Source organism: Topomyia yanbarensis, chromosome 1 (assembly GCF_030247195.1).
Source record: "Topomyia yanbarensis strain Yona2022 chromosome 1, ASM3024719v1, whole genome shotgun sequence".
Lineage (NCBI taxonomy): Eukaryota > Metazoa > Arthropoda > Insecta > Diptera > Culicidae > Topomyia > Topomyia yanbarensis.
In genome coordinates, this window is record NC_080670.1 from 143,993,532 (window position 1) to 144,005,829 (window position 12,298).

General features: G+C 37.5%; 2 protein-coding genes across 2 annotated transcripts in view; one reads left to right on the forward strand and one right to left on the reverse strand.

Annotated features, from left to right (window-relative positions):
• The window catches only part of LOC131676189 (inhibin beta chain-like), a 40,675-nt gene extending 30,891 nt beyond the window's left edge, over positions 1–9,784 (reverse strand). The window contains exon 1 of the mRNA XM_058955312.1: positions 9,721–9,784. Coding sequence (XP_058811295.1) covers positions 9,721–9,760 — 40 coding nt within the window. The 5' untranslated portion in view covers positions 9,761–9,784. The remainder of the gene's footprint in view (positions 1–9,720) is intronic.
• LOC131676155 (scoloptoxin SSD558) overlaps positions 1–12,298 on the forward strand; it is a 431,501-nt gene that overhangs the window by 161,091 nt on the left and 258,112 nt on the right. The window lies entirely within an intron of this gene.

Consider the following 12,298-nt stretch of genomic DNA (forward strand, 5'->3'; position numbering starts at 1 on the left):
CCAGAGAACATCCGAATATTGATTTTTATATTACTTGGTGCGTACGCGCCAGAATGTCTAGATCAGGGATATAAGGCATTATGATGCTATATATGCAATCAGATATATTTAGTTTGATAGGCTGAATGCGGCTATCATTCCTTTTGGTGGTATTTTATTATGGTTTTGGGATCTGTCGCGTATTTGGCTATCCATTGTGTTACTGTTTATTTCATATTTCACATAATTTATATTTACAAATCCTTTATAAGTATCTCATGAACCGTAGCAGCAATGTCATTTCTTTTTATTTAAAAGCTTTTTCAGCTTATGTTTTGCGTACTATGAAAGTCAGTATTATTTATGCAATTAAAAATGATTTTTCCAAATAAAATTTGATTTTTTTTCATAAGCCCTCTATTTTGCTTACAATTTCAATTTTTGGAAAAGGATGGGTGAAATACAAGTTAATTGAATCTTTTTTATTTTGATTATAGATATTTTAACCTTACGGTCATTCGCTTCTTTGTCGGGTTAGAGAAACCTTTTTAGAAAAATCTCTAACACTATGTGCGGGGTTGGGAACTGAACCCAGGTGAGCTGCGTACAAGGCAATCGATTTAGCAACTACGCTATCTCCACCCCCTTAATTGAATCTGTTTTAAGACGTATTATGGATTTTTCACTTCCGATAAACATACATAGTGGTCAAAGGGTTTGGAAAAAAAATCATCAATCATCAGTGCATCACTCGGTTTTTGCTTAATAACGTTTTCCACAAAAAATTTCCTATAAAGATATATTTTTATTTTTAGGAGGTAACAGGCGACTCTTAGACGAATTATTTTGCAAAAGATGATTACCCCATACGAAATCCCATGTAAACTTAAAACCGTGGGCGCAAAAATATAATTTCACCGATCGAGCTTAAAATTTGCAGAGTTGTTCTGGGAGCTAAATGGGAAAAAAGTTGCTCGGAACAAATTTTTTTTCATACAACCGTGTCCTACTCGAGTAATGCACAGTGCAACGCGAAGCTTACTGGGAACGTGTATAATGCCACGAAAAGGTATCTATCTGAGGCAAGCACCTCGAGCCGAGAGCGTCTCATGGTGGCCAGAGTACTGGTTCAAACAATGTGCTGTAGAATCCTCTTTGATGCGCGGATCAAAAACCCGCGTAACACAAAATAGTAAACATTTATACCTTACAAAAACGTAAAAAAATATATGTTTTTTTTGAAAATTTTGAATAAGAATCTCACTTTTCACACTTTCTTCGATAGTAGGAAGTACTAACTAAAATTACTGGGCGAGTTTGAGATATACAAATTATCATGTTCTCATTGCGATAATGTTTATATTGGACAAAACAAGAGCCCACTGGAAATTCGGTTTAAGGAGCATATCGCAGTAATAATTGGAGCTTCTGAGAAATTTGATAAAGATTTGCCATTTCATTGCATAAAACCGTTTTTAAAAATCGGCGTAACAACTGAAGAAATAAAAATTCAACGTCAAATTCCCGATCTCTGAAAATTGGATGTAGCTGTGAGCTTAAATCCCCTTTGTCTTACTAAATTGAGAGCAAGGTAACGAATATTCATGTTTATTAAAACATTGCGATATATATATATATATATATATATATATATATATATATATATATATATATATATATATATATATATATATATATATATATATATATACATATATATATATATATATATATATATATATATATATATATATATATATATATATATATATATATATATATATATATACATATATATATATATATATATATATATATATATATATATATATATATATATATATATATATATATATATATATATATATATATATATATATATATATATATATATATATATATATATATATATATCTTTATTTCTATTTTTTTGACATAGGACTACCTCATTTTTTTTCTATATGGGAATGCACTTTGCAAATTCAACAAAAATGGTTTGTAACGAAAAGTGGTCAGGTTTTAAACGCTTATATTTCAGCCATCTTACGATAAATTTTCGGGATTCACGTGAAATGCCTCGTGCATGTATACTTGCAAATAGTGCTATTGACGCATGTCTTATATCCGACCTCACAACTCGCGATATTTGTGCTGTCACGGTAAATATGACTGTTGACAACATAAACAAGAAAAACGTCTATTGTTCGGCATATTTTCCGCATAATGAACCATCACCATTTGATGTTTTCAAAAGGGTTATATCATACTATGGCAGAAATAGGTTTCCTCTCATAATCGGCAGTGATGCAAATGCCCACCAAATAATCTGGGGCAGCTCAGATATCAATTTGAGAGGCACCGAATTAATGGAATAATTAAGTAGTACAAATCTGCACATACCTAATGCAGGAAACATTTGCACGAGCTGGCAGAGAAGGGGTGTTAGATGTAACTCTCTGCTTCGACGGTATTATGCATGAGTTGGCAAACTGGCTCGTACTAAACGACCTCGAACCGTCGTTAGCTGATCATAAGTACAGACTTTGATTATTTAAACGTCCCAAATCTACGAACTGGGACCTCTACGAAGTGGGCTTGGCGACTAAATTTCATGGGTATCTTCCGACGATTGAGTCTCCAAGTGACTTGGATGAGGTCGTGGATAAAATAAGCTCACTCATAGTAGCAGTATACCAAGAGGCTTGTCCGTTTCGAGTTATGTGTGCTTCTAGAGAACTATACCTTGGTGGAATACCGATCTTGTTCGATCCAAAAAGCTATGTAGAAGAGCTTGGAATCGCAGACGCAGGGACAGGTCGGAGGCGTTTAGGTTGGCTGGCAAAGCATACAGTATCTATTCTCTGAGCGAAGTAGTTGGAAAAGCCTCTGCACAAATGTCTCGAGTCTCAACGAGACTAGTAAATAAAATAAGTTACTTTCGAAATCGAAAGACTATCATGTCAGTTAGAACTGGTAACTCGTCTGACGAATATGTAGTACTCAACTGTCTTTTTGACACACACACATACACACACACACACTTTTCAGGCTGTACGGAGCCATCACTGACGACTGCCCCTGAGTTCTTTTCAGGTAGTTCTAATTCTTGGGCATTTGCTCGTAGAATTGTATCAATCGAAGCGATCGAATGGACGATTGAAAGTTTTGCTCCGTATAAGTCTCCGGGAAAGGATGGAACCATTCCAGTTCTACTACAAAAAGGATGCATATTTTGAAAAATGTTCGTACTTGTAGTCTTGCAGCAGAATACATTCCATTAGCGTGGCGGGAAATAACTGTTAAATTCACTCCCAAAGGTGGCCGCGTCATTTATGAGGCGGCAAAGAGCTTTAGACCGATCAGTCTGACCTCCTTCCTTTTCAAATCAGTGGAACGTTTAATCGACCACTACATTCGGGATGTTAGCTTGGGCGAGCTCCCGCTGCATGCAATGCACAATGTATATCAGCGGGGGAAGTCTACTGCCACCCTGTTACACAATTATGACTACAACATTGAAAAAGCTTTTACACAAAAGCAATCAAGTTTAGGAGTTTTTTCGATATTGAAGATGTTTTTGATAACGTGTCTTTCGAATCCATTTTGGAAACAGTACGAGGTCATGGAGTACCTTCATATATCACGAACTGGATACACGCAATGCTTAGCAGCCGACATCTGTGCTCATCGATAAGACAAGTAGAGATAAGGAAACTGAGTGTCTGCGGATGTCCTCAAGGTGGTGTGTTGTCACAACTTCTATGGAACTTTGTCGGCGATGGTTTGTTGAGGAAATTGAATGAGCTTGGATTTCCGACATATGGTTTCGACGATGATTATCATGTAATGATCAGCGGTATTTGGATTTACACACTTTTTGATTTGATTTAACAAGCCTTATGTGTTGTTGAGCAATGGTGTCTTCATGTTGGACTGTCAGTTAATCTAAATTTTCAGAAATATTCCAAAGAATAAATTCCAATGGATAACCCCATAAATTTTTGATATCATGGCATTAAAAAAATTAAATAATGTATAACATAGTCAAAATACCACGCATTTGGTAACGCTTCCCAAGTCAAGTACGATAGATTTAGGTACCTAAATGGATGACGCTTCTATGAATGACGTCATCATCGACTATTTAAGTAACAGATTTGGTCGGAACAGCTCAGCAATATCACCATGCTTTCTTTTGTGCTGTGTTCACTTCAAGCACACATTTTATGTATAATCATGAGCGCATAAATTCGTATAAAACACGTGCACGTGGCTTGTACAGTCGGGCTACATATGCAAACACTGTTAACATAGCGTCGGGGTACTAGTTGTCTCTTTCACTCCCAACCTTCGTCACTAGCGTTGACTAAGTTTACTTGGTACCTATCTTCTATTCGTGTACGGGTACGATGCACTCACTGTTCCAACGGTTGCATGCGTCCATGATAACAATCTGTGCTTTCGTTGCGCACAGATAAAAACTTTTTAGCAATAAAGTTACGCGAATCGATGGAAAGCGCAACGAAGGTTTATTATTTACGTTCATTGATTCCACGTGATTCATTTCCACTCAGCCTGTGTAATTTGATTCCACTAAAACAATATTCTACGTGCTTCGATATATGAATACGACCACTGCATTCGCTACATTTAAATGTCTACTTTAGGAAAGTTACAGCAATAGCAAAATATAACTAGAAAGCTTGTTCCATACACGAAATGTATGACTATGTTGCCTAAAATTTGAATTCGCTTCACCGGTCCGGGTTTCTCACCTCACACAATGGAAAAGTTTTTACTATTTTCAAGGTTGAGATTGTCCCATCAAGATTTAAAACAGTGCCAGCTATTAGTTTGCTTTTCGGCCGCAGTTTTCTGTCTTTTTTTTTTCAAGTCTACTCAAATAATTTAAATCGGATGCGATCGCCTACTGAACTGATAAGCAAGAAGTTTTGGTTCAATATGTAACATTCGATGTTAATTGGTTATATTTAAACTGTACGAATGAAATATACTTAATACTGAAACATTAAATATTTCACACTAAGTAGCGTAGTCCTACGTCCACAGTTCGCGCAACCCCATAGGGCTGTCCCTTGTAATTGTCAGGTTTCAAAGCGTTATATTGCTCACGGTTGGAATTCGTAAACGTCGTTTGGTTCCCCTACCATACAACATAGAGCCAAACAATTTAAGCCGTCCAGCGCAGATCCATACGAAATGCGCTACGTCAATTGTCTTTTTACCGACATCTTCGACTTCATCATTAGATCTGCACAGTTTCGAAACCGTTTGTTGTCACTTTAGCTTGATTATGTGTAGTTTAGTCATAGTTCATTGAGACTCAGTGTCAACTGGACTTAAATTCCTTATAAATAAAAAAACAATAAATTCATACGGAGTGAATTGAAAACTTACTGTTTCGTGACTTACAGCACTTTATATATCCATGTAATTTATTTTCAACGGGGAAAACAGATCGAAATGGTGAGATAAATAAAAGCATTTATGTGAAAAATTCCCTTCAAAGGCAGGATTCGAACCTGCCGTGACATACAAACCTTTATGCTACCACAATAATCATGATTCCACCAAAAAGTTTTAAATATGTTATTGCCAGTTCGTCAAAACCCAAACAAAAATTATTTGACAGAAAGGTGCGAAATCAGTGCAAAAAGGTGCAGCCCAAACATCGATTTTTGTTATTCCTTTGTTTTATTACATGCTGTTCCAGATTACACCAAATCTCGACTTTTCATGTATTTTGAAAAAAAATGCTATCAATAGTACGATTTCAATATCGGAAATTTCAGTACTTCCTGCTTTGAAAAATGTTCAGCTCCGGCGTGTAAGGAAATTTCATATATGACTGAGCAATTGAGTACACAGTGCTGGAACCATATAACCGATCCGTAGGCAGTTTAACACCAATTAAAAGAAATTTAGTGGGAAATTGTATCTTTATTTTGAGGGGTGTCAAGGTATTCTTGGTGAAAAAAATCGCTCTCGATTTTTTTCTGTGCGGTGGGAAGAGTGTTAGTCTATACAGTCAATTTTCATATAATAATGCAACATTCAAACAATATTTTCCTCAAATCTCATTGCAAAATATTGAAAAATGAGTGAGTAACAGCGAATTTTCAGGAGGCACCTCTAAAAAATACACTGTAACTTAAAATCTTGTGAACCAATCGTTTTGAATTTTCGAACATCTCTTCTTCGCAGGTACAGGAGCGTTTCACAGAATTATTTTTATTATTTTTACAATGTTATGTAATATGTGTTTACGATCCCTTATTAAAGGGTGTACAGAATGAAAATACATCACAAGAAAAGGTTTGTACCGTTCAATCGATCGTTTTCAAAATCTCCGGGAATAAAATATAACATATTAGTTAACCTTTTATGTATTGGTTTTATTCAACTACATGCCATTTTTTTGTATTTCGTTTATTTGACTCGGCTCATTGTGGTAACTTAACGGAGCCTTGGGTCTATTAAATTATTACAATATGTAAAAATAAAAATGAAGAAAAAAATGAAAATATTATGAAGTATCCTTCGGGTCTTGTCCACGCAACTTTCTATTGCGCGGGGAGATCTTCTTTCGTGGTAAGGTACCATTTGTCTGCTCGCCTAGTGCATCTTGTGGGTCGATTCATTTTTTTTGTTTCCATCGATGGTGTCTACATGTTCATGATCAGATGTTCCTCCTTTCTTATTGCCGTTACGAGAGTAAAGCTGCTGTCATTGGTATTGGCTTCCTCGTCGAAGGTGCTAACAGTTGATTCTGAAGCATTAGATGCTGCTTTTATAGTTGTTATTATGGCCTGAACAGCTGCCGCAAAATTGGTAACCGTTTGTGGTTCCTGTGATGGTATTGAAGTCTGTGTTTCGGATTGGTTTTCCGAAGGTGTGTGGGGAATTGGCTGTGATGCATTCTCCTCAGCATCCTCCGTACAAGGTGTTCCCTGATGTGCCATCTGGTTGCAGTATTTGCACGTAGGTGTCTGCCTTTCGTGGGTGCATAGCGTGGGCTGATTAATGTTAGTTCCATTATAATTGAATTGTATAGTCAAGTGGGAGGGAATAGGTCTTTCCACTCGTATCCTCGCCACAAGAACACCGTTAGGAGTACCCGGGAAGAAGTTTCTCCAAGTATCAGGTGTAACGGATTCCACTTCTCCGAATTGCGACATGTATTTTGTAATTGATTCACGGGGAGTACACGGTGATAAATCATGTAGTCTCACATCTATAAAATCATTTTCTATGTACACTGGGATCTTCATTTCAACACTGTCACTTTTAATCACGTGTTTCAGGTTGTTCTGTAAAGCGAATTTCTTTGCTAGGTCTAATGTGGTGAATGATATCAATACTGCACTGCGCAGTTGATGATATTGAAGATAGGTGACGTCCTTAAGCCTAAGCTTCATGTTCACATTCAGAAAATGCTCCAGCTCACGGAGACTCGGTCGTGTAGAACAAAATCTCAAGTCAACAACCGATGTGTTGGGTCGAAGCAGCGCTTTTTCATCAAATTCACTCATGATGGCAGGAGTACATACAATGGTTCTTTTGTTCTAGACGCACTAACTGTCGTTCACTTTGCTTGTTTGCTACTCTTGTTTAGAGGGACTTTGGCAGATGTAAAAGTAGATCGAACGGTTTCCTTTGTTCTTTAGACAATGCACACAAAATAACAGTACTGTGTTGTGGTTCGTTTTGCGCTGGCCAAACAGCGGCAGAATTTCGTGACTGGTGTGTTTGGTGGTTGTTAATCAACTGTACTACATAGCCATATCCAAATACGGTACCTTCGTCTTAAAATTGATAATAAAGGCTAGTAAAACGTTTGGGCCAATTGGTTTTTGTGTCAAAATTAATTTTTTCTTCATTTCTGTTACCGATTTAACTTTCTTTGGACGCTTTCGGAATATCGGCTAGATGATGGTCCAGTATGTCCAGTGATCGCAATTACGGTACATTCGGGGGATTAACATTCTTTGGCTCGAAATCGACCTCTTAGCCTTGCACTACTCCAGAACATCTTTCGAGTTATGGCACGAGGCTAAATCCGACCAGTAAAGTGTGAGGCCATCGTGAGACCTAATCATGCATTTTTGGCAAACTTGGACATTGTCTGCTTACCAACTCCCTCAGGGACGTTGAACTTATAACGAGTAGTGAAAAAGGAATCCAGAGATAGCACTTGAATTCCCCACTGCATTCTGCCATTTAGTGCCTATTTGGCTTTACAATTCCTTTGCATTCTATTTCATCTTGCATAAAAGTTTTGCCTAAATATGCAGTTTTCGCGCCGCGTCTATCACTGAACTATTGGGATCACTTTTAAAAGCCACTCTGTAAGCAGTCTAAGGGTGCTTACAGAGTGGCGGCGAGAAGCTAAGCTGGGACTGAAACTGACATTAAGATGCGAGAAACTTGCTCGCAGCATATCAAATGGAGCTTGTCAGAGTAAAAGCAGGCAGTCGGCGCCGAGCGGATCTGCGCCGACAGCCCACTTTCACTCTGACATCATCCCTTTAATTTGCTGCAGGCAGGTTTCTCGCATTCTAATGCCAGTTCCAGCGCCAGCTCAGCTTCTTGTGGCCACTCTGTAAGCACCCTTAGGGAGCGGATCTGCGCCGACTGCCCGCTTTCACTCTGACATCATCCCTTTATTTTGCTGCAGGCAGGTTTCTCGCATCTCGCATTCTAATGTCAGTACCAGCACCAGCTCAGCTTCTCGCCGCCACTCTGTAAGCGGCCTTAGGATCGAAACAAAGATGATGATACCAATTTAAGCGCAATCCAGTCACTCGAAGTGGAGTTATCGACGAAATAGTGCGAGAGTGCGAAGTCCTGACTAATGAGATGAATAAAGGCTCGTCTACCATACGAAGATCCATTTTGGCTACTTTTTCCTTCCTGATGACGGCCAAATGTTGATTGCATTGCACTGGTTCAAAACAGGTTACCGTAGATTGCACCATTCTCAGCTTCTTGCTAATGACACGGTGAGAGACACTTGGAATTTCTAGATATGTGCGCAAAATTAGATTATGCTGCTGATGTTCTTCCCATTCCATTTTTACAACGGTTCCAGAACTGCTAGTGAAACTTACACATTGTGAACAATACATATTGAACTCATTTCATCCAAAATTTCAACAGAAAACGCCTACAGGAAAAAAGTTACCAGAATTTGAAAGCACTGTGTAATTTGATTCCGTACACACAAAATTGACATCAAAATTGTAATCTACTCGTGTTTTAGTGAAGCAAACATTTTAATCGGATGCTCTTATTTTCAGTGTCCTTTATCTTGAACAGATTTACAACTACTGTGTTTTTAACTTGATAGAATTAATAGAGGAGCCGAAATGGGTCTAGTTACCCCAACATACGTTTAATTAACAAACATAATTTTAAATGGCTCCATTTGGAGATGAGAAAAACGGGTGGTAATTGAAAAGCAAACAAGTGCAAGTTACGATTAGCAGTGCATGGTGGAGTGATGTAATTTCCCTTGTGGGTTGTCGGTTTAAATCACCTGCAAAATCATGGGGAATAAGTTTGTATGCATTCTATATTTTTTCCTTGTGGATTTGTAAAATAACTGAATAATCGGACGAGGTATACTCAATTCTATGAAAAAGTAAACGGTGTGAAGTTCATTTCCTTCCTAGATATCTTATACTACTAGGTATGGCAGACAGCACGATTCTCACTTACATAACATGCAACACCGGCGTAAATCATCACTCGTCTCCATTTATGCCGCTGCACAGCTGTTGGCTCCCACTTTATGTTTGTGTGTACGTCCAGAACCTTCGCCGCTTGTATAGCAAAAGCAGAGACCGTAAAATGGGCTCGAAAAAAAAGTGATAACAAAACAGAGAATCACATCAAATCGCGAGTGGAAATCACTCTCACTGCTGAAGGAAAACTTTCTCTCTCGTTGACTTCGGCCGTGGTAGCTTTATGTGATTTGGAGGTGTGTTACCAACCTACTCACACATATTGCAGTACGGTTTTTTGTTCGATGTGTGCAATGTTTTCATCGGGTAAAGCTTCCGCAGGATAAATTATGGCTGGGGGTTGTGGCCTGGTGCTCCTATCACAATGGGAAAAGCGGTAGCTTGTCAAATTTTCCAGTCAGGTTCCGATCTGTGAATTCTGGGATAGGGTAAATGTACTATAATTCGCCCCCCTAAAGCATTTGTTTGCGGAAAAACTTTGAATTTCAACAATTTTGAATTGCTCTAACTAATTTTATTTTATCATTCTCATCACGTATCATATAATATCCAATAATACTGAATAAAAGTGATTTAAAACAATAAATTAACGAAAAAATAACATAATTCTAAATCAAGACGTGTTTCAATTTTCGTCCCCCTAAAATTTAATCTTCGCCACCCTCTTGCTCTATTCTTTCGCCCCCGTGCGCCCACGCACAATTTCACGACTTTTATCATGCTACAATATCACAGAATTGGTAATCGAGAAAAGATTAGACAAATCCTGATTATATTTTCAAAAACTAACTATTAAACAAATAATACGTTAACTTACAAGCTCTTGTATTTATAGTCTTGTTATGTTGTGTTGCGAAACGAGCGAGAAGCACTCCAAGTCCGTTCGTTCGCGAGCGTGTACGAATAGCATGCCTAGCGCTCTTTATCGTTCGCACCCGGGTTAAGTAAAATCTCGAGTGGGAATGCTCGCGAGAAACCCAAGCTTTCATCTAGTATGTAGGGCATATCCAGGAAGCTTTTCTTGCAAAGTCTCGTGTGCTTTGTTATCTCCCAAGCGAGAAAGGCGTTGAAGAGCACACGCGAGTGTGGATGCACGAAGAGCATGGACTACTAATGGCGTTTTCGTTTTTTCTTGGTGCTACAATGGTGTAGTGCAAAGAAAGAGATAGACTGATTATACCCAAGTTTGAATGAGTGTAGCACCGACTACACCGGTGTAGTGCACTGTCAAAAACAAATATGCCATAAGAGTGTTCTCGATATTTCGCGCGAACAAGGAAGGCGATGTACGCGCCAACGAACGAGAATAGCAACGTGCAAAAACGAACAAACCATTCGTTAACTAAATGGCACTACTAGAAAAATACTCTAAATGCTAGAAAAATCAAGACACCCCAAGGCTTCTCACTACATTTTCGTATTTGCACAGGATTAAAAATTTATTTGCTTCCGGTTTTGCAGCAGATGCAATGGATACATAAATTAATATGTCAAGCATATGTTTTAAAAATCATTTTGGAATTATCAACTGATATTCTTTATGTAAATCATGAATGAAACAGATATATTTTTTGGTAGTTGACTTGGAGCAACAATTTCAATTTCGTTCAAATATTTCGAATATGCCCAAAATGACTACAGATGCTGACTTAAATTAAAAGGATATATGTGTACATCCAAAAATCGAAACAATAACTATTCTTTTATCTTTCTTATCATTATACGCCAAAATACTCCATGTGCAATGGAATTCCCAATACACATGAGACAATTATACGTAGAGCGGCAGTACAAAGTTCTTAAAAATGTTTGCCCAAATTATTATAAATATCCAAGCAGTAGAACCAACATTTTAGCGTATTCACTATTCCCTAATGAGGTCCCGGGTATATACTAGAAACTTTGCACGTGATTATCTCGAAACCATGTTTTTCCAAAAACGTCTTTGCTGTGACTACGACTGCCGAAAATGTTTTCAACCGATGTCAAATTTCTTTTTTTAATTGTTTATAATTTAACTGTCGTGTCCTTGAATGATTCCATTTTTTCGTCAAAGTTTTCATATCAATGTTATGAATTTCTTAAAAAAAAATTCTCAGTGATAATAGAAAAATAGTGGATATTTTGGAAAAATCGTACCCGTTCGCAAAAATAAAAAAATTACAATGTATAGTTCAAGGACACCATGATTATTTTTGTTTTTATGATTTCAATTGAGCTGTTATACAGCAATCGTAGTCACGGTAAATCTCTTAGAGAAAAACGCGCTTTTGTGGAAATGGTTATAACTTCGACAATTAGGGTGGATGTAAGGAAAACTTCTGCTAAAATCGATGAATAGACCTATGGGCAATGTTAATGCATTAAACGAAAGCTTTCAATCCCTACTTCATAGGAAAAATATAAAGATGTACTAATAGTGGTGCAATCGCTAATTTCTGGTCCTATTGTTGCAAATCCCATTGATTTCTTATGGGACTTGCAACTATAGGTACACTATATCAACTATAGGTGCAGGGTAGCACCTATTTAAAATTCAAAGAACATAACAA